At 32.4% G+C, this 23,293-nt stretch overlaps 2 protein-coding genes across 2 annotated transcripts in view; both read left to right on the forward strand.

Annotated features, from left to right (window-relative positions):
- The window catches only part of LOC129220899 (mucin-2-like), a 42,759-nt gene extending 35,606 nt beyond the window's left edge, over positions 1–7,153 (forward strand). The window contains exons 7-8 of the mRNA XM_054855333.1: positions 3,226–3,380; positions 6,947–7,153. Of these exons, the coding sequence (XP_054711308.1) occupies positions 3,226–3,380; positions 6,947–7,108 (317 nt within the window). The 3' untranslated portion in view covers positions 7,109–7,153. The remainder of the gene's footprint in view (positions 1–3,225; positions 3,381–6,946) is intronic.
- Positions 7,154–12,900: 5,747 nt separating this feature from the next.
- Positions 12,901–23,293, forward strand: part of LOC129220900 (serine proteinase stubble-like) — a 35,672-nt gene continuing 25,279 nt past the window's right edge. Inside the window, exons 1-2 of the mRNA XM_054855334.1 lie at positions 12,901–12,936; positions 22,549–22,648. Of these exons, the coding sequence (XP_054711309.1) occupies positions 12,901–12,936; positions 22,549–22,648 (136 nt within the window). The remainder of the gene's footprint in view (positions 12,937–22,548; positions 22,649–23,293) is intronic.

The raw sequence follows: 23,293 nt of genomic DNA on the forward strand, positions 1-23,293 counted from the left end.
GATTTTTTAATGTATTTAAAAAAAATAAGGGTAAAGTTAAAGTTAAAGGTAAGGTTTTAAGAAGTTATTAAGCTGAAAAATTTAAACAGTAGAGTCGATAATTAGAGTTAAACAGAAATTTTTGCTCTCTTGCAATATTAAAGTCTCCCATATTGTATTCAAAATGTGGATATTTTCAATTTTAAGTAACATTTTTCATTTTAAATGTGTTATTATTTTTATTATTGACTTGCAAATGCTGATTTGAAAATGTGTTCACTAATAATTTTTCGACTCGATATTTTATGTGTTTTTTATATGCAGTTATGTATACGTAGCTTTTTAAATGATAATTAGAAAAAAAAAACATTTTTAGAAGACAATTATAAATTTTAAACCTCCTGCTAGACACCTAAATATTTTTTCATTTGGTTAAATATTTTTGGGGTACATGTGGGGCTATAGTGAAAACCTTTCATCATCACAATGTTTTGAACTTCAAAAAAAAAAAAAAAATCGCTTTGGTCTAGTACACAGTGCTGGTTCACTTTCAAGCGCAAGTCGGCACGGGTTGACGTAGTAAAAATTAAATGAAACTTTTTTTACAATCTTAAAGGAAAATATAAGAGGATGTAAGACTTGAAAAACAATCTTTCGTTTTTTTTCGAGGGGGACACACCCTAATATACACTTTCAAAATCAGGTACCATCTTCCCCCAGCCGAATTCACCGATAAGTTTAGAAATCAAAGCAACTCTCAATTAATAAATCCTTGATTTTTTTTTGTTTTATTTTAAATATTTTCTACTTTGAAGGGGGAAGGGCAGCTGTTATCCCTCTTAAGTAGTACAGAAACTTACGCCCACGCAGCTAATTAAGCAATAAAAATAATACTAACGTCTTATCGGTTCCACGTAACCAGAAATTTACTATTACTTCTGTTTTTAGGACTAAAACTGTTTGGAAGTTTACTTTTGTATTTGTATTATGTTTTTAAACCAAAAAAGGTTTTTGATCCTTTAATATTCAAAGAAGTGCTTACACTTTTGAACTCCGGGGATGAACTTTATCGGTAACTAAAGGATTATTTTGTCCACTTTGTTTTTAAACAAAAACGTTACAACTTAATCTATATATAGCTATGCATAAACACATCAAATTTAGCATTGTTAAAGAAATAGCCATTAGTATAATGTCGTGCTTTAAAGTTGCAATGAATTCATCATTAATTCAGTGGTTTGAATTGAAGTAACATAAAATTACATTTTTCTTGATCTGAATTTGTCAGAAATTTTTATTCTGTTAACATAATCAAAGTATTTATAATGATTTGTGCAAAAAACATTTCAGTCATGCCGAAGGAGATATCTAGCTAGTTTATTAAATGCTTTAAATTTCGCAAAATTTAAAACATATTTACAAATCCTAAGAACGTTTTGTGATTGATGATTTGCTTTATACAAGATAGAATTGACGAAGCGGTGTTGTGAGTAATGAAAACTGTTGCTATTTCATACGCACGCAGGCTCATTAGTGCAGATGAAGTAAAAAGCAGGGACCGTATACTCTCGGATACAGCTTTATTTGACTTGACACTAATTGGTACGTGTACTATGCATCTTTGCCTCCGGGAGCACGAACGATTTTGCAGTTTCGAAGTTTAAAACAGACAGTGTTTTATGCTTTAAATGATCAAAAGGATAATTAATGTTTTCGTCAGTGTCAATGGAATAATAAAATAAAATGTCTGTTTGAAAAATGACTCAAAATAAAATAGAGCGACTGTACCAATGAAAAGGCAGGCACCGCAATGGCAAGGCACTGTAAAAAATAAAAGGGGATATTTAAATATTTTTTGTAGATGTCGCACGTTATTTTAATATTGTCATTAATTTAATTTTTTGGGCATTCATTTTGGAAAATTTACATATTTGGACAAATATGCAGGATTTTTGAACATTAGCTGGTGTGTGATCGTAATTTTATTTGATAAGCACAGTTTTTACTTTTACTTTGTAAGAAATCTTCTCAATCAAAATTTGCAAGTTTTATCCAATGGTAAAAAGCATGGCGCAAAATGGCACGCTTCTTTTAGCAACCAATGACTGAAATTTGCCCCAACAATACTCAAAAACGCAGTTAAAATCCTATAATATCTCTCACAAAAAACTCTCGGAGTTATTTTAAGGGGAAAAAAACTAACCAGAAAAAACTTATTAAAATAACTGAATGTATCTTCTCAAAAAGGAACAACCAACTTTTAAAAAACTCTTTACATATTCTTCCTGTTGTAAGAATTGTGCTCATCAAATAAAACTGCTATGAAATTCAAAAAATAAAAATAAAAAACAGTAAATAAATAAAACGCTTTAAAATATGCATATTTCAATAATATTAAGCCCCTCCCCCCAAAAATAACTCTTTTGTAAAAATAATGTAATATATCTGCCGATAATATGTAAACATTCCTATTTTTGCAGTGCCTTGCCTGCCTATTTTTTTTTTTTTTTTTTTTTTGTACAGTAGAAGAATAGTGTTAGGGCAATAAAATATGTACAATTTTTAGTTTCTTGAGCAAGGGAGGAGTGTTGAGATATTCAAGGACAAAAGTCACAAAAAATGACCTTGAAACTTGAATCTGTCGCATAAAAGGCATGTAATATATCAATAGAAAGCTCTGTTTCTTAGTTTTGCAATTGTTTTTGCGCTTTTATTCGTTTATTATTAGGAAAGAGGTTAGTCATTTCTAAGAGCACGCTTTTTATTGTTTTCGCAATTTTTGAGTTTTTTTACGGACCTATGTTGATATCAGTTTTTAATACAAAAATCTAAAAATTGGCAGGATTACTCATCTTGTCATACGTGTTCTTTATGTCAAAGTTCATGAAAATTAGAAATAGTGAGGTCAAAAACTTCTTTTTTTTCTATTGATCTGACATGGAATTGCTCCTTTTGTAAAAACATGCATGCATTTTAATCTTTTTATGACAAGCCACAAAATATTACATGAGCTGCATAAAATTTAAAAAATTGCTTGCATTACTACATAAACTAAACTTTACAAAGAAACTTTTTTCTGACTGTATTCAGTTGTATGTTTAATGATATAATTAATATTTTGCTAAGGAGAAAGTGTTGCAAACAGAGCAAAATGTTTGGCTATTTTACGTTGTCCAACGTTTCTCTACTTATTCCAAAATATATGCAGTATTGCTTATAAAAAGTGATGAATTCAATATTTTTTAGATGGACCATTACCTGATGTCATTCAAGAAGTAGCTCTACCCGTTATCACCAACAAAGTTTGTGAAAATATGTACAGGCAAGCCGGATTCGTTGAAGATATACCGGATATTTTCATCTGTGCCGGATATGGAGATGGCGGAAAAGATTCTTGTGAAGTACGTAATTTTCAACAGAAATATTGATGACTTAGAACAGCGTTTCTTAAATTATGTTCTGCTGAAGCCCTGGGCTCCACGACAATCACTTAAAAGATCCGTAAAACTTGCATTCTTTCTTTAATTTTGTATTGGTCACTCAAAAAACTGAAAAAAAAAATTTTTGAAGGAAAATTTTACTCACTATTTTCAGAGTTAAAAGCAGAGAAAATGTTAAAATTTAAAGTGGATAAAATTGACGATTTTACTGGCAGTGGCTTACTTACCTTCGTTAATGTCAGTGAACAAAACGAACCATTTATTGAAACCAAATACATCCAAATCATCCTTGCAGCATATAATTAAATTTAGATCGGTATTGGAATTCTGGCGCAGTTTAAAACACAAATATTTTCAATTATCACGAAAAGCGGTGTTTGCACGTTTACCGTTTGAAACCCCCCCCCCCCCCAACATATTGTACGAAACATAATTCTCAGCTTATGTGTCTATTTTGCCGCAAATTTTGATGCTTAACCTAAAATGAGAATTCAACTTTGATCCCCTGAAAAATAAATAAGTATCTCTAAGAGAAGGAAGTAAATACTCATCTCATTAAAATTTAAATTTTCATTTGTTTGAAGGAGATATTTAAATTATTTTAATAAATTTTATGTTACGTTAATTTTTAAAGGCAGTAAATATTTTTTAATAAGCATATTTTAAAAGCAAACCTTTATGACTCAGCTAGGTAAAATGTAATTTTTGTTATTCATGTAACTCTTGAGACTTTTGCAAAGTATCATACTTATGCTACAAAAACTGCAGACTAGTTACAAACATATGATTTTATACCAGCGCGTAGAAATAGATACATAATTACATTGATTGATATTTTCATTTTTGTAGCATTTTTGTTTAGAATTTTTTAGTAAAGTTTATTATTCTCTAAATATAAATGTAAGTATTTTTCTGTCATAATACTCCTTACGAGCTTTCAAATATAGCGTATCAGAATCACTCTAGAGTTTTATTCTTCAGCTATTTTCTTGTCATTTCCAAAGGCAACAACATTTTTCAACATTTTTGTGCCATTCAAATTTGACCTTCTCAGAACATAAAAGGTATTATAACTTTTTACTTCCTATTACAAAAAAGGAAGTATTGTATTCGCAAAAATATTTTCACTCAAAAATCGGCCTTAATTTCCATTTTTCTCACCCCCGAATGAATTTTGAGATTTTTTTCAACCCGATCACACTTGGATATATGCCTAGGAACGTACAGACACCCAAAATATCCATTTTGAAGACCTCCGAGTTAATTACAGCGAATTTTCTCGTGACGTAGGTATGTACGTATGTATGTGGGTATGTGCGTATGTGTGTATGTGTGTATGTATCTCGCATAACTCAAAAACGATATGTCCTAGAAAGTTGAAATTTGGTACGTAGACTCCTAGTGGGGTCTTATTGTGCACCTTCCCTTTTGGTTGAATCCGGATGTTCTTAGGGGGGGGGTGTAAAGGGATCTTTTGCCGTTTTTTGGGGGGAAATCATTGTTAATTTCAATGTAAACTCAAGTTGTGTTATAATTTTTTGGACACTTGGCGATATATCGACAGTCTTTTGGTCGCCAAGTTCTGTCGCCAACTTGGCCACAATTTTTTTTTTTTTTTTTTGAATTTGGTTTCAATTTGGCCATTGTTGGTGATATTTCGAGAGTAAACAATTGAATCACATTAAAATAAATTGGCAATAATGGGGAAATTACATTAAATTGGAGTAAAAGGAAGTCATGTGATGCACACATCAGCTCGTTTTTAAAACTAGTTTCGACTATCATTTTGTTTTGAAAACCGAGAATTGGGACATCTTTCCATGTTAGTAGTCAAATTCTTTTCTTGTTATTTCCTTTTTCTTGTACATTATGGCGAAATTCTGTGTTCTACTTTTCTTTCTTTTTTGAATCGCACTTGCATGCTGCTGGTTTAATTCTTCTTTCTACTTTTAACTCGCAACAAAAATGGAATTTCGAAGTTTCTATGCACAAAGTTTTCCAATGCACCACCTATTTTCGTTTCAACTTCGATTATGCATTTCTCGATCAAAGGTGTTTGTTGCTATGTGTAAGCGCCATCCTTCAGGGCCCGAATGATTGCAAGATCTTCTCGGTTTGGTTTGCCCTGAACGACGTACGTGTTTATTTAATTAGAAAACAAAAACATAAGTACATGACAAAAACATATAGTGACACATGATCCTGGTTACAAATAAAATTCATGACTACATATAAACTGAATTCAATGGCCAAACAGTACCAGTTCTATGATAAGGCGGGAAAAAGAAGTTGCTTATTTTGGAAAAGAAAGTTAATAAGCGAAAGAACTTTCCTGTAGGCACTATTACCTCTTGCAGTTTTTCCGTTCTTTATAACCCAAACCCTGCGGCACGACAACCCGAGAGGGCCAAGACCAACTGTGCCCAACCCAGTTTTCCTGACCAGAGGCTCTGGAGTGCAAGGCAGATAGATTTTCCGTTTAGTTAGGTGGTCAGCCTAACGCAGAACCCCCAGTGTTTGGCTCTTTATACACCACCCTCTATATAACTCTCATTGCATGAAACTCTCAGGGGCGCCTCGATCGGAGGGCATTGTGACCTCCCAGAAATTTCCTCATTTGGTGTTCTATTCAGCAAAATTATCATTATTCGGCGAAATTTGGAGTTAAAGTCGGAAAATGGAGAACTTCCGTCCTCCGTAAAATGCAAGTTCGGGGAATGAAGCACCTAGAATGAAATGAGTGTAAGTAACAAAATAAAAAGTTTGGAGATAACAAACACAAATTATAGGAGAAGCATTGACCTGTTTTGGAGCTAGAGATGGTACTAGTAGTTGTGATGGCTGCAGCTGTACACTCAGCAAAATCATAAAAAAATCTTTTTTCAATAATAACTGATCAAAATTCCATTCAAGGAGAATTGATAGCGGAAGTAAGCAAAAAGTTGTTGTTAACGCCAGCATTTGTTACTTTCAAGAATTATTCATTGGATTGGCGATTATTCTCAGGAACCTTTCGCTTATCCGATTCGTTTTCACCAAACCATCGCCAATCAGACACTTTTCACTCCATAGTCCCTCGTACCTACCACTATTTGTGGTTTAATTAGTTGGATGGGACCCGAAAGACAACTCTGATTTTTTTACCCAAACCAGAAACCGAGAAATCCCTGGTCCAGCACTCCCAGAAGTATCGTTTCAATCGGAGGACTTTGTGACCACGAGCATATTTAACGTCCTCCAGTCACCATTAATAAAGACGGTGGATCTTCGACCGTCTAGGATCGAACCCGGAACCCTCCGGTCACAAGTCCGACACCTTACTGATCAGGTCACCACAGCCTTCGCCCAATCAGACAACAGTATCGATGCTTTGTTTACTTCCACTGTTAGTTCTCTCTAAATTCACTATAGAATGTAATTTTAGATCGCTTTTACACAAAACATTAAAAAACCTACTTGTATGACATTGTGTCTCAGTGTATAATATTGTCTCATCACTCTCTTAATTAGTTTTAAATTTATTTTAGGGAGATTCCGGTGGACCAATGGTAATTCAAGAAGAGGATGGGCGTTGGGTATTGGCTGGAGTAATATCTTGGGGCATTGGATGTGCGCTGCCAAATCAACCTGGAGTCTACACCAGAATCACTAAATTTGCGGAATGGATAAACCAAATTATTATATTCTAGATCACTTTGGAGAAAAATACTGAAGAGACAAATCCATTAAAGAATCCTTTTGATTCCTGGTAACGATTATGAAAGACGTCACATTGTGAACAATCTGGGGAAAAATGATTAATTTGGATTTGGTTACTAAAAAAGACTTTCCAATTGTGAAAAACACATCTTTTTGTCTTGTTATGAAGATTAATTTTTAATTTTAACTTATGCAAGACATTTCTTGAACAATTACTTGTATCAATTGAATATTGGATACCGACTTATAAAGAAGAAATACATTTCATCGAAAGTTGATTCAACGCATTTTGAAACTGCATCAAAGAAGCTATTAAAACGTACCATTTGAATACTGAGAACTCAAAAATGATCGCGTTTTCTGAAAGCAAGAATTTCATTCCATAAATTAGAGGTTAGCTCAATTTCGAATGGAAGCAGAAACATAAATATGACGATTTCTTTGATACAATGAATTTTATTTATTTTTGATAATACTATAAAAGTAGGAAAGTATATTTTTACCACTAGTTGCTGCTTGTGGTTCTGGTTCAGAAATATGGAATATTATTTGTTTATGGGCAACGTCTTTCAGTGAAGTAACCAAGTGACAAAGCACGAGGACATTTCTTTGGAGCAATGTTTCTTCTCAGAAAGATCTGTAACTATTTACTGCCATCATTTTTTTAAAGGTGACATTCCGTTCTTTTTTTAAAAAGATTTTTACTATATCATTGCAATATACTGAATTATGCGTAGTCTAAATCAAAAACGCTTTTGCAAAATCAAAATATTCATAAATTATGAAAATGGTGATGATGTTTAAAAAATTTTATGAATGTTATTTACACATCTTTCAATTCATTGAAATTTCATGTCATTCATTGCAATTTCATCAATTCATCAATCATTGTAACATCATCATCTATTTATTAAACGTTAGGTCATTTCAGAGTAACTTATTGTAAGTTTAGTTGTTTGCTTGGAATATACAATTTGATCTTGGCAATAAAGTCATTTTGTAGAAATCAACTTTGTTTTCTTTATTTTGCTCCTTCGGGATAGGCCCATTAAAAACATACATATACTCGTGTGTTGTGCTGTCATACTTTAAACTGAAATTAAATATGCTGGGTAAAATAATAGAAAATTAATTGATATCTTTCGTATTTACAATAAATGTACTACTACTTATTATGGAGAAACTGTAAACATAACCCTTTTTATTTTTTGAATTTAAAGCGCTGCGCAGTAGGATTCTATACAATAAACTTCGACATAACTAACACTACACATGTCACTTCTTTAAAAAATATATTGCGAGAGATTTTTTTACTGATCTTAGACATTGTAAAACGAGTCTAGCTAGATCTACGATTTTTTTTTTTTGAAACAGAGAAAAAACATGAAACTGCCGCACTTACTCAGCATCTTCCTTGAGTTTTATATCTAGTTGCAACGAAAGAGGAGAATTGTGATAAATTACAATAAAGCCATAAATGGAACAGATCTTACTTTCGTAATTTTTTCTTTTTTTTTTTGGTTTACTGGCTTAAGCCATATATACGAATCAAAAGCAACTACACGATATTAATAAAGACAGTACAAAAACATTCTTTGATGTAAATTTCAGACAGAGAAATTAAACTAGTTGATGTTTTTCAATTTCGATATTTTCTCAGAAAAAGGCAATGCATCATTTCAGCTAGTAGTATTCTTTTTTCTTGAGGTTTGTATCAAGGAGCCTCTCTGTACTATCTTGAATAGTATAGTGCAGTTGTTTTCGAGTTATAAACATGACTGAAATGTAACTTAAAAATAACTGAAAAAATACGAAAAAAATAATCTGCTCTATTTACGGCTGCAATTATTTGTGTGCAAACTCGTGCAAACTTTTGCTGCAGATTATTAAAATAGACATTTTCAAGTATCACAGGGTATAACTTAGAAACAATAAAAGTGAGTACAGAATGTTTTAAAGCATTCACTGATATAAAAAGGTGCAAAAAAATTAATGTTGTTTTTCTGAGGCTTTAGGAACAGAATTAAGAGGAAAAATAAGTCTAAAACAAATAAAAATTGATAAATAATAAAGCTCAAAACTTGCTCAAGCATCCCATCCATAATAAATTTTTCTTATAACATCACTTTTAAAGCGAAAATAAGATTATGAACATTTGTTGACAAACTTGCATGTCGCAAACAAAAAAACGAGTCATGAAAGTTTTAAGTTTTGAATGATGGTAAATATTTATGCTCCGTCTCAAAGAAAGTAAAAAATTCAACATGACGTCATGTTTATTCACCTGTTTTTGAGACTCAAGACTGAGGCTAATCAGTTAATTTGAGAATTTACATTTATGGACAGCTTTTGGCTCAAATAGCCCTCTTTGCGCCATTCTAGTAGAACTTCTCAGTCATTTATGAGGAAGTTAAAAGTACAGCAAATGTTAACTGAATTCTAATTCATTTTTTACGAGAAAAGTAAAAATTCTATCCTAGTACTGAGAACCAAGTTTTCACTGCGTACTAAGATAAGGAAAAGTGCTCTAAAATTGACACTCCAAAAAAGTTTCAAAAGCTGACACTTTGAAATAAAATAAATATTTAAAGCATTTCTATTTTTCCAAAATAATTTAGAACTAGGTTGTTCTTTCGTCTTGAGAAGGAAATATGTTACGAGGGGAGTCTGAAAATAAGTTTACCTTGTGTGTTTACCTTTGTCAGAGTTGTGTACAAGTCCTGAAAATAAAAAGAGACACTGATGATAAGATATAACTTCATTTTTCCACATAAATACCAAGAACATTGAGACATTTGTCATACCGCTTGATTAGCTTCAGAAAGACCTCCAGGAAAAACTCGGGGCTTCGCAAACAGAAAGAAACGTTTAAAAGTTTATTTGACTTCAGCATTGCCTCCAAAGTACCTTAAACTTTCTTCAAAGCCAGAAACATATGGAAGCCATTGGTGCAATATGTGTATGGCGGATAGTATAGGCACTCCCAACCAAGAGCTGCAATATGGTTTTACGTTACCGTCGCACAGTTTGGTACTGCATTGTCATCTCACATCAGACCGTAAGATCTGAGAAGTCCAGATCGCTTTTTCCAAATCGTCTTTTTCAATTTCGACAGAGTGTCACAATACCAAGTAACACATGTCCATATGCAATCCCTGACGTTTTTCTGGAGGGCTTTTTGAAGCTTATCAAGCGGTATGAGAAATTTCTCAAGATATTTGGTACTTTTGCTGACAAATAAATTAGTGTAGTATTTTCAATATCTCCTAATATGATAAATAAATACCTTTGTGCTGAATAGTAAAGTCAGACCAAACAACGTAAGTAGAAGCACAAATTTGTAAATTACAGCAGACACGTGTTTCGGCGTTACAGGGAACGCCTTTTTCAATGCAAAAAATAATGAGCTTATGGATGAAAAGACATCCGACAAAAGCTTTTGTCGGATTATTACCATATTAACCATATTAATCTCCTAATATGGTTTGACTTTCATGTCATGACATTCATCTGTCCACAGACGCCGATGAAAACTTATTTTCTGACTCACTCTCGTAGCTTTAGACACTAATTTTTATGTATCAACGTTTGGGCACATCACCTCAACTAAACTATTTTAGGTGATGGTATAATTTTTATTCTGCATCTAGCTACATTGAGCAGCCTGCCTCGAAAATAAAAGGCCCATGCTCAAAAAAACATGATTAAATAAAAGAAAAAAAAGTTGTAAAATTTCACGTCAACGTGTAGAAAAGAGCAATTTATAAAAATTTAAATCATGAACTTTTTGGATTTTTTTAAAACTACAAAACTTCAGCCAGTTATTAAAAGTTTCATTTAGTTTATTTTTTAGTTCCTCCATTTTACGTATTTTCCGGCACCCCCCCCCCCCCCCCGTTTTGGAAGGGGTAAAAAATTCTCTATTTGTATTCTTGAGCATCAAAAGACAAAAATTAAGAAATTTGGCAAAGATCCGACTTAAATTGGGAATTTTTATGGGGGGGGGGGTCACTTCTCAACTTGAGGTTAAATGCGAATTCCTGACCTTCAAATAACCTCCTTCTCAAGTTTTTCTAAGATTCAACGAAAACTGCGGAGTTGTATAACGAACATTCACACACCCACACACATGAATCCATTTATATAAAATACATAGATTAAATGTTTCACGGGTTTCTGAAATAAACAATTCAATGAATTGAATAGACAACACCTTGATAAAGTCGCATCGTAACCCTTTCAAGGAAAGATCAGTTTGAGCAACGAACATAGTATTGGTCTGATCTCTAATCAATTTTTTTAAAAGAATTAACGAAGGCCTCTGAACAAATTAACGGTTTTCCTTGCTTTTTTTCTTGAACAAAAATCTTGTTAGACAAATCTTCTACAAAGATCACATGTTCAAAAATAAAATAAAAATGCGGTATCTCGAACAAGCTTTAAAATTGTACAACTGTATGTAACATAAAATTGTATCTTCATTCTTCATTCTAGTGAAGATATTTAATGAAAAGGCATGTAACTTATCATGACGTTTAAAGAGAATTAGAAAAAAAAATAAGTACAGAGTTGATGTACTATCTTTACTTTCCAAGCAAGATGCCAATACCGTCGATGCTTCTTGAAAAAATTCGTAAGATCGCCCAATTAGACCGGGATCCCTCGCCCTTTTTCGTTATTCATTGCTAACAAGCTAATTTTTCGTTAGTAGCTTCATTTTGTCGAGACGCCCAACATTAGTCAGTACAAAAATTTTGTAAGTGGTAGCTAACAGGGGTAATAAGGACATAGTTTGTTGATTTGGCGGTTATCAAACATTTATAACTAACTCTTTTTTTTATAATTCTCATAATAATTATTTAAATTAACCGGAAAAAAATTGTCCTACAAAATGCACGATTTTATCAAAGATGTCCCACTTTCGCAACATGTACTATTTACGAAGACATGAAATATTCTTACTAACCAGGGGATTTTTTTTTTTTTTTTTGGTCAGTTAGTTAATATTTATATAATTTAAGACACACACTGTCCTAAAAATTGCGTGGTATGCTTTTCTGACCCGACACTCCAAAGTTGTCAATACCCTAGGACCATTTTTTTAGTAACCGTAGGACACTAATATCACGTGATAGATTAGCGTGTTTTGTGCCCAAATAAAACAATGTCCTACGAGAAAACAGGTATATATCCCTAGTCCTACAATAATTGTTAGTTTCGTCTTCCTATGTGAAACATAACGTAAAGTGAAAATGTATTGATTGAAATAAATCAACTTTATTATCTTATATATAAAAAAAATAAATACTCTTACACAAAAAATAAATTTATTTTCATCTGACTCATCAGACAAATATTCGCCATCGTCGCTGCTAGTATCACTCTCATCTTCATCAGTATTTTCTTCATTTTGTTCGTTTGTGGTATCTAAATCTGTAATAACATTAAAAAAAATTAAACCCACAAGCGATGGGCGCACCCCTTAAGTGTGACGGAGTACCCATTCAGAATAAAAGCCCTCAAAAAAGAAAGAAATACCCCCTGAAAAAACTGCCTTAAAAATTCCAATGACGCAATTTGCGCCATGCCTCCTCCCCCCCCCCGGTCTGTGCACTCCAATTAATTATATTTTTTTTCTGTGAGAGTTTATGATTTTTATTATTACAGAGTGTGGTTTCTGCGAGTTTTAAGTATTTTTTTTAAGTAGTAGAAATTATTTTTATTCAAAAACAGGATTTTTTCACCCCCCCCCCCCCCTTTTCCCCGTAAAACCCGACGCGCAATGTGCTGGGACTTTCTGCTCCTTTTTGCTGGAAGGGTAAGAAGTAATTTAAAACAGGTTTTAACATTTTTTTTTTTTTTTGTTTAAGTTTGGCCATTTTTTGGCCTAATTTTACTGTTATATGCATTATACTCTCAAATTTTTTAGAAAAATATGTAAAGTATAATGTACTTACTAAAATGATTGTTTTAAAAAATAGCAATAATTTTATCATTGAAATACTCCAACTTTTTTTACATAATTTCGTGAAAATTTCTACTTAATAAATTATTTTTTCGTATATTTTTAAAATAAAATGAAAAAATAGTCAATCGACTTACCTTTCGTAACATAAATATTTTGATTTCACTCTAAATACTTTATAGCAAGAGGAATGATGCCTGATTATGTCGTCATTCCAATTTTCCGGTAGTACGACATTACAATGTTTGTGATTAAGACGCTTTTGAGCTGATAGAAAATTTCGACAAGAAAGCAAAATATCTTGAGAAAATTTCTTGATTTCTTCGCGCTTCTCTCGAAAGCGAAGGTTGTCGCACAATATATTGCATTAAAAACACTCCATTATTTTTTAACAACTCAAAAAGTAATTGAAATTATTTCAGAGCGATAAACACGTGGTCAACATAAAATAACTTAGCACGGTTATGGTTGACCTCCAATACCTAATACACAGTAAACAATTATGTGCGCATGCGTACTAATATAACTAATTTCCAATAGCAAAATGTAGTGAATGAATCTATTTTCAGTTGTATGAATTTCAAATTACATTGGAGGATCGGCAAAACGTACCACGCAATTTGTAGGACAATGTGGGTGTTAAATCATGTAAATATTAACTAACTTATCAAATAAAATTCAGCTGGTTTATTAATTATATTTCATGAACTCGTTAATGATACATGTTAGAAAATGGGGACCTCGTTGATAAAATCTTGAACTTTGTCGGACAAATATTTTTTCAACTAATATCAATAATTATTTTGAAAATTAAAAAAAAACCAGTTAGTAATAATTTTTTTTATTATCATCAAATCAACATATTATATACCTGCTGCTCTTCTTAGTTACCACAATCGAGCCTTTTTGCAAAGGAAACTGTTGGGCGTCTCATTGAAACGAAACTACTCGCAAAGATTCAACTTGATAGTAATTATTTTTGTATTTGGGATTTGTACTACAACTTTGGAGTGCCGGACCAGAAAAACATACCACGCAATTCGTAGGACAATGTGTGTCTTAAATTATATAAATATTAACTAACTGACAAAAAGAAATTCAACTGGTTAGTAATTATATTTCATGTCTTCGTAAATAGTGCATCGTGCATTTTGTAGGACATTTTTTTTTCGGCTAATTTAGATAATTATTATGAGAATTATAAAAAAAAAAACAGTTAGTTATAAATATTTGATAACCGTCAAATCAACAACTTATGTCCTTATTCCCCCTGTTAGCTACCACTTACAAAATTTTTGTACGGGCTAATGTTGGGAGTCTCGACAAAATGAAGCTACTAACGGAAAATTAGCTTGTTAGTAATGAATAACGAAAAAGGGTGAGGGATCCCGGTCTAAATGTGTTAGGTTATAGCTCACGTTGTGTATTTTGGTTTAAATATTTAATTTAAAAGCACCATCTATAGAAAGTTCCCTAAGCTTGAAATAAACATTCGCATTATATTTAAAATCAGCATGGGTTGTCTTTATAGAATCATATTTGTATAGCCAAAACTTTGTAATGCACTTTAAAAAAACTGAAGAAAAAAAATCATTTTTGAGCGAATGAATGAACTTTACGAATATAGTTGACTCTAGACTAAAAAAATAAAGAAGAAAAAACAAAAATTTCCAAAAAAAAGTATGCATTTTAAAAAATGATACAGTTTAACAAGATGGTGCAGTCAAATTATTTGTATTCGGGAAGTTAAAAAAAAACAGAAATAAACCCTATCTTGTTCAAAATAACTTTTACTACTTTTTCACTCCAAAAAGAAAACAGAAAAATGCAGAAAATTTATTTAAGAATTATTTCTGATATATTTGCTATAAGAGCTCAGTAAAAATAAAAAATACATCACTTGTTCATCAACACATCAGATTTTGAAAATATCAACGTATTTTTGCGATAATGACGCAAAAAGAAGGTTCCCCCCACCCCGTAACTTTTAACTTAAGGTTGTTAACTCTCAACCAAAATACGATAACTTCGAATTTTTCTTTAATTGTATGTGTAATGATCAATGAAACACATAAAAGTGTTGTATTCTGGACCAAACCAGCAAAGCAAACAAAGTAAGTTTTTTTATAAATTAATCATTCAGCTTTTCATAAACGCAAGTAGTCTTCATTTATTTTCCCAACTTGTCTGGAAACTTTCTTCCTTTTCTTACGCTTGACAATTTTTCACAGTGAGTTCACATATTTTAATATGTTTTAGGCATTTATTCACGCGTACCAACTAAAGGTTTTTCTGAAAGAAGTGACCCTTAATGCAGATAATAAAGATTGCAACGATGCGTACTTAATGCAAATGTGACAAAAAGTTTGGCGACATTTCATTCTAACGCCAAATAATACTCGACGAAATATGAGTTTTATGGATTAATTTGTTCATAAAAGCGCTTCAGAACTTTAATTTTCAATGTTGTTTTTTATGGTCGCAAGTTTGAAGTCATCATTTTTTTTTTTTTTTTTGGTTTATAACAATCAGGTAGAAAAGTATGAATTAATAAAATAATTGAATGGGTCTCTCGAGGAAGGGTATATGTTAATAATCTGTCATTATTGGTGTTTTGTGGAAATAGAACAAAAAATAATACATTTTTTACAAAATTGAAACAGTGTTATTGTTACTATCCGATTTTATTGTGGAAGATGGGCATATGTTGCACTTCATCTCCATTAATATTCTTCGATTTCTTTGTCTAGTCCCTGCAGCCTGCAGTATTTTTTTTTTTTAACTTGTAACATATGCCATTCTTCTAGAGACCCATTCATTTATTTGTACGAAAACATTGTCGAAGAATGAGCCAACAAGAAAGGGGCTCGTCGCATTCAACCGGTGTTAGAAAATAAAACATGTTAAAACAAACCCATGTAAGTTAAAATAAAATTTAAGAAAAGAAGTTACATAATGAAAAGAAGACTAAGACTATGTGTCGGCACTTATTGAATGGTAGGCAGTTCCTTGTAAATGCAATATTCCAAGCTAACAGTTGCCTTTACATATAGATTATTCATATATATTGCTAATATTCGCACAGAAAATAAGGAAAGTGTGAGGGAAAAAATGTTTCTTTCTAACGGAAGGTTTTTAACCACACACACACATATATACATATATATATATATATATATATATATATATATATATATATATATATATATATATATATATATATATATATATATATATATATATATATATATATATTTGTTAATTTGTCCAACGTTCTTTTTTTTCCTTTGAATGTCTACGCTCTAGTTACTCCGAATGTCGAAAAGTTTTAATTTTGCAGAAAGCTTAAATTCAAGATTGGTGAAAAAGATCCAATCAGGCCACCGAAGCATAGCATTACCTTCCCAAAAATTCACTCGCTACATAAAGTATGGAGTCAAGTGACTCGCAATCAGTCAGAAAGCAAATAAAACAAACGCCAAGACAAGACAAAGTAAAATCAATTAGGAAACCCTATTGCTTAAAAATTTTTTGGACATAATATAAACACACAAATGGATGGAATCACAAATAAAAAAAAATATTGTTCAGTGCTTGTTTTGATTATGTGACTCTCTATTTACCACTCCCAAAGTGAATAAAACAATTCTAGCTACAGTAAAGTAAAGTCAAAAAAACAACCTCGATTGCCCAATAAATATTATTGGTTAGATTCAAGAATCTGCTTAGAATAACAGTGAGAAGATTTAAAATTTGTACAACGTTCAAAATAAGAAACTATTAAAGACGCATTGGAAATCCTTCAACAAAGTAACTGGTTCTGTGGACCAGTATGCAGAATGACTGGTACACTTAACACGAAATGTGGTCTTGAAATATTTTTCTACATAAGTTTACCACCATTTCACTAACTTTTTTTTTTTTTTTTTTGACAAAATATTCATAATGTAACTAATTGACTTCAATTCAAATTCAACAAAACAAAATTGCTGTAAATGTAAAAATAACATTTTAAAAATATAAATATAGAATTTTGGAATTGACAGTGATTAACTCCTGGTCCCGTGAACTATTGAACTCTATTCCATGGTGGTCTTAATTTTTTTTTTTTTCTCGAAACAGCGGACCACCAATGATTTCAACGCTGAAAAGTAATAATCGTTTGCTCAAATCATAACACATGTCCTAGCACTCCAGTTACAGCACGAATTAAACAGGTCAGGGTTTCTAAACCTGGTGGACACGTCCCTTGGGGGGTGTAAAAAAATTTCAGAAGGGGGCTCTAAGGTCTAAAATATAAAAGTAAAACTAACTATAATTTACTTGAATTTGTGGTCACATGTAAATGCTTTCGACCTTATCGCTCCTATACTTTTTTTTTTGTTTAGGTTTTTAGTGCAGTTTTCTTCCCCCGTTTTTTCAAATTTTGATTTTCGGCATTTCCATTCTTAAAGTATTCAAAATATTGAACAAGGCATTAAAAGTAACCAGAAATGCGCTTTGTAAGAGTTTAAACCTAGTAGTTAAAAACTTACAATGACAAACATTAACAGACCTCCCCTTGATGATGTCAAAGCGACTCTTATTGCATGTCATTCTCTCCTAGATCTTTAATTACTTCAAGTCGTTTCGGTGTTACTTCTTTGATTATATGTGCATCGATGTTAAAAAAATGTTATGTGTAGTAATATTAAACTTTGTTAGCAAACAAACCTAATGTATATTTTCATTTAATTACCAGCTTCAGTTTCAAATTCCGATTTTACTACTTGTATTGACCACCTTAAGTGCCCTCCCCCCCCCCCCCCGCGTGTGGTGAGAGGCGTCGTGGTGCATGCGTGACCTCCAGGGCCCGACTAACTAAACGTAAGTTCCAAGGCCCACAATATTTTGGAGGCCCCCTGAAGGCTATTATTATTAAAATGTGTGTATTTTTTGTATATTTGTAATGCAATGCATAATTCTTTACGTAATTTGGTCCTCCTTAGGAAGAAGGGGCCCCAGGTCCCGGTCTAGTAGGCCTGTGCGGTAATCAGGCCCTAGTGACCTCACATGAGTGTCCAAAGGTTGGCGAGGGGGCTGAAAGCTAGAGAACCCTTGCTATAGGGGTTCTGAAAATTGAAGAGTTAAAATAACAAATCTTCTTTCTACGTCCCGTAGATGACTTTTAATCTTCAAATTCCTTTTTTTTTTTGAGAATGAACTGGTTAACTATGACTTAAGGAAAATAGTTCATAGCACTGTATTACCTTAACTGGGGAGGGAGGGGGGGGGGGGTATGTGTCGTGCATTGTAATATTGGTCTATCTCCGTGTAAAGCATTTTATTATGTCATATAAAATGCAAATTTAAGGGCAAAAAATACATGTATTCAGATTCTATTTGTAATTACGTATTTATCTTTTGAAAAGTGAGTTGATTCACTTTTATTCTTTTAGATGTAACTAAGTGTGAAACTATTTATCAAACAAATACGCATTTTAAAATCACTACTCTTACCACCACTTATGTCCTCAACGAAATTTAGCAAGTTAAAAAAGAAGGTTTTTTCAAAGTTTTTTGTAGTATTTATTAATACAAAGACAACAGAAAAAGTATCGTAAATGATATACATAAGCATAAAAAAATACATGCAAGTCAAAAAATAAGTTCGAATGCAGAAATTTAATTCTACTGGGGTGAAAGGCCACCCACATAAATTTTATTTATATGTATCGATAAAGTTAAATATGTCAATATCTTATAGGTTATGGATGTATGTTTTGCAACGAAATGTGAAATTCATTCACTAAAAATACCCCTCGATAAACTACTTTAAAAACAGCGGGGGTTATGTTGAAGACAGGTAAATTAATGAAATACTCATTATTTCCATTCAGTAACGATTATTTTGGCTTACAAAAGAATAATTTAGCTACCACATAAAATACTTATTCCTTACGTTTCAAGAAATTAAGCAGAATGGAAATAAAACTCGCCAACAAAGTGGATGTGCCATTTTATAGTTTCTCATGGAGAGCAGAAACAGTCCTAGCATATCAACAAAACTGACAAAACTCTCCACGCTAAGAAGCTTCCCTTTGGAGTCACAAAAGGAAAGCAAAACGATGTCACGAAATATATTCTGCTACATAGATCCGTACGCATTCCCAATCTATTGTCCAGTAACTTGCGTCCACATCCGTGACACGCCCAACAAACTTTCCAAGCAACGTCCGTGACGCTACAGCAGCTAGTGTTCCACCCCAAAGATTACTTGGGTCAAATTGAAATATGCCGATCTTCAAAAGCTACCTTTAAATGTTTAGCTTGTAGGTGTCGAGGGCTATAACATGGTTGGAATCTATGCCCTAAATGCAACAACGGATTCCATCTGATCCTCGATGGCATTCGATATCTTTGTCTTCGATTGTAGAATTCCTTTCTGTTTCTGTTCAAAACTTGGTGACGCTTGGATTGAAAAAATTCGCTTGGTTATGTAATGGGAGATCTGTACACATATGGATAAAAACTTGAATCTCGGAGGTAAGAATTTGAAGCATGTTTCTCTTTAGCGAAATGAAATATGATTAGGCTAAATATTTAAAATTGTTTTTCATGTTTTTTTAAATGCATTTATGGCTAACTCTTAACTTGTAAAAATGGTTTTCGTAACGTAAGTGGTGGGGTGAGTGTATGTAAATTCAACAATATATTTCTTGTGCACTCCTCAATATTTAACGAATTAAAATTGAAAGTTTTCAATGATTTTTAAATTCTCTATTTTTTGTAAATGCAACTGAAACAGTATCTTACCGGTTTTCTGAGGCGGTGATTTTTAAAGAAATATATGTAAACATTACACAACGTTCGAAAGAAAATGGCCAATTCTTTTGGGGAGTAAAACTGCTTATGTCACTAGCAAGGGTTGACATTCAATAGTGTTTTTTGTTACTGAATCAGGTTTTAGTAGCCCAGTGGGGTGTTTGTGGTCAAAAATCATGAAGTGGTGATTTGAACTTAAGTTTTACTAATTTAAAAAGAAAAAAAAACTGAAATTATTCTTCAACTTTAGAGTTTATGCACTTAAACCTAGTAGTTACGACAATTACCAAGATTTTGAAAGCACGAATGAAGAAAACCATTAATTTAATTTAAATGTATTCAAAGGGAAATTGAAAAGCATTTTACTGTTAATAAGCAAGTTGCAATCGTAAGCATGCTTCCTTATTCAAACGGATTTTAAATACATTGAAACTAATAAAAAATCCCCCTACCCAAAAAAGCAGAATATACTAAGTGGTTTAAAACTACTAGTGATTAATATTCAAACGTAATGTTTTAAAACTGAATATGCTTCACCAGTCGACTGCGAGAGGCGATGGAAAAACTTCATTAAGTCGAAATTGTGAACTAAATTTCCAGCTTTTTTTAAAGAACATTATTTTTTTTTCTTTTAAATGTAATGTTTTCTCCCCCAAACCAAGTATCTACAAAAATTACCAGCATTTTTATAATGCAAATGAAAAAAGTCTATAATTTCTAATAATTCAATTAAAAAAAATCATTTAAAATTCTTAATGAAGCAGAAAACACTCAGCTACTGTCAATTAAGGGCAATATTTTTTCCCGAAGTGGATCTTGAAAATGTCGTAGATTTTTAATTTCATAATTTGAACTGCATGTAATTTTTTCGTTATTGGCATAGATAACGAAATGATTGTTAATCAGGTTAAATTTTTAAGTAAGAAACAGATCTTTGGTAGAAATAAATTGTCGGTTTAGATAAGCATTTTTTTCTGATGCGAATTAATTTGCTTATTTTTCGCATAAAAATATTTGATTTAAAATTTGAAATTTCAATAACTATAAGAGCTCTTACATTTACACCAAAAGTCGGTCTAAACAATTTTAAGACTTCAATTTCAAAAGAATTCCAAGGAAAATTCGAAGACTACTTGTTCCTAACTTCGAAAATAGTCTATACATTTTATTGCTTCGAAATTTTTTTCTAGGAAGAGACCTAATCCCCTCCCCCATTCTTTGCATTATTAAAGGTTGGATTAAACGTTTTTATGGCTTCAGTTTCAAAAACTTCCCAAGATATAATCCGAGCCCTCTTTTCTATTTGACCAAAAATAACTGAAGACAACACTTTTAAGCCTGCAATTTCGAAAAATTTGAGCTCTATTATGGTTTAAAATTTGTTTCGTGCCACTCCCTATAATTTGAGCCCTACTACGTCCAAGGGCTAGAGCATTTTACTGATTCTTTTGGTTCATTCGGAGGCCCCCTCGGGGGAAGGGTCATGGCGTAGAATGCGCCACTGAAATTTTTAGGGAGGGGGTCGATTTAAAAAGCATGTTTCTCCTTTTTACAAGGGAACACCCCGGAGAGGGATCTTCGTGGTATTTCCATCCTTAATGTTTTTTTTTTGGGGGGGGGGGGCTTTCGTTCAGCACAGTAACTTCTTCGGTTTTCTAAAAATGCAATATGGGCGAAAAGAGACCCATTTTGAGTCAGTAGAAACAGGCTCAAAAAACATCATAGAAAACATCAAAGCTATTGAAATAGTTGTTATACAAAAGAATGATTCTCTAAACTGCAAAAAAAAAAAAAAAAAAAAAAAAAGAGAAACTGCAGTCGATGTGAAAGTGCCAAAGGAGAGTAAATTGGAGGGTACAAAAAATAGATTCATCACAAATTGTAAGCAAATGTATTTTGTTGAGTCAGTCCCTTTACTCACAGACAGACATATTAAACCAACGTCAATACGAAGCAATTAAAATTAATTTGCGGAAATTGACTTTAATACAATCTTTCACAGGGAGATCACTTAGAAAGGGATCATGGCACAGACTGCGCCTTTGAAATTTTTAAGGGGGGGGGGATGTTTTGACGGCTATTTTTTTCTTCTTTTGGGAGGCCGTTCTTGTGGAGTCTCCTTGGTAATTAAGGGAAGGGGGGGGAGGCTTCCTTTCAGGTACCATTTATCTGAAGGATTTTCCAAAAAAACTGTTCACGTTTTTACAGTATGGATAGTGATATTTATGAACGAAATCAAATAGCTATTTCTCATATTTAATGTTTTTGAATTTCAAACGCACTAAGTATATTTTTAATAAATATGCCTTGTCATATTACAGAATGCAGTAATAAAACAAAGCGGAAATACTACACCATCGGTGCTATGCACGCATGCTGATTTAGAAAAAGTTTACCGGAACAACTCTTGTTCTTACAGGAGAACATGCAATAAAACGTTTCAAAAAAATTCTAAAAAAGTAGATTCATGCAGACGACACAATTTGTGTTCGTGACTAAAACACGTGGTTTCAGGAGTTTTAGCAAACTGAGTTAAATGATTCAGATGACTCTAATTCACAACACGATAGCCCGCTAGCCTAAAACCAATACTCGGTATTCTTTTGAGCAATAATTTTTGTAAATGTTGCTAATATTGAACGTATGTTTAAAACATTTCAGGATCAGATGGGTCTATGGTGTGTTTCCTTCTGCCTAGTCATACTGCTCTTGGTTTCTGCAGAAGAACGTAATATCACAATTAGGCACTCAGATAGACGAGGTAATGTGTGGCTTCATTTTCTTTTTCAATTTTTACTCTGTAATTGAGAGGATTTGGTACCCTAAAACCTTAAAAATAATAATATTTTTTCAGTTTTTTTATATTTAAAATATTCAAATCAAAAGCTTTCAAGCGACACTAAATTTTGTTTTTTTTTCTGCTCGGGGGGAGGGGGGGGGCGATACACAGGCATCTCGATATGACATTCAGATGCTGCAATCTCACCTCTTAATGTAGATCGTCCAGTCTGGAATAGCTGTATCGTGCTAGAGGCTAATGCCTTCTCAGAGGACTTTCCACCTCAGTGCTGACTATTCCAGACTGATTAATCCCCAATCTGAGTTAAAGTGCAGTGTCTGGATTCCATAAAATGCATCTAGGGATCGAAGTGTCAGTTCCTAAGTACGTAATATCAAGAAATATATTAAACCCAAAATACTTTTCAAATTCAATTAAAAGTAGTCATAAGAGTATTGTATTGAATACATTCAAAATAATTTTAAAAAATAAAATCAGCAGCCAATGATCATATCAGTGCGTAAACTGAACTTTTGTTAAAAGCTTTTTTTTTTTTTTTTTGAAAAATTAAAATTAGTAACGGTAGAGTCTTTAACATCATTTTTTTTCCTGCTGCATAAGCTGAAA

This window comes from Uloborus diversus, chromosome 4 (assembly GCF_026930045.1).
Source record: "Uloborus diversus isolate 005 chromosome 4, Udiv.v.3.1, whole genome shotgun sequence".
Taxonomy (NCBI): Eukaryota; Metazoa; Arthropoda; class Arachnida; order Araneae; family Uloboridae; genus Uloborus; species Uloborus diversus.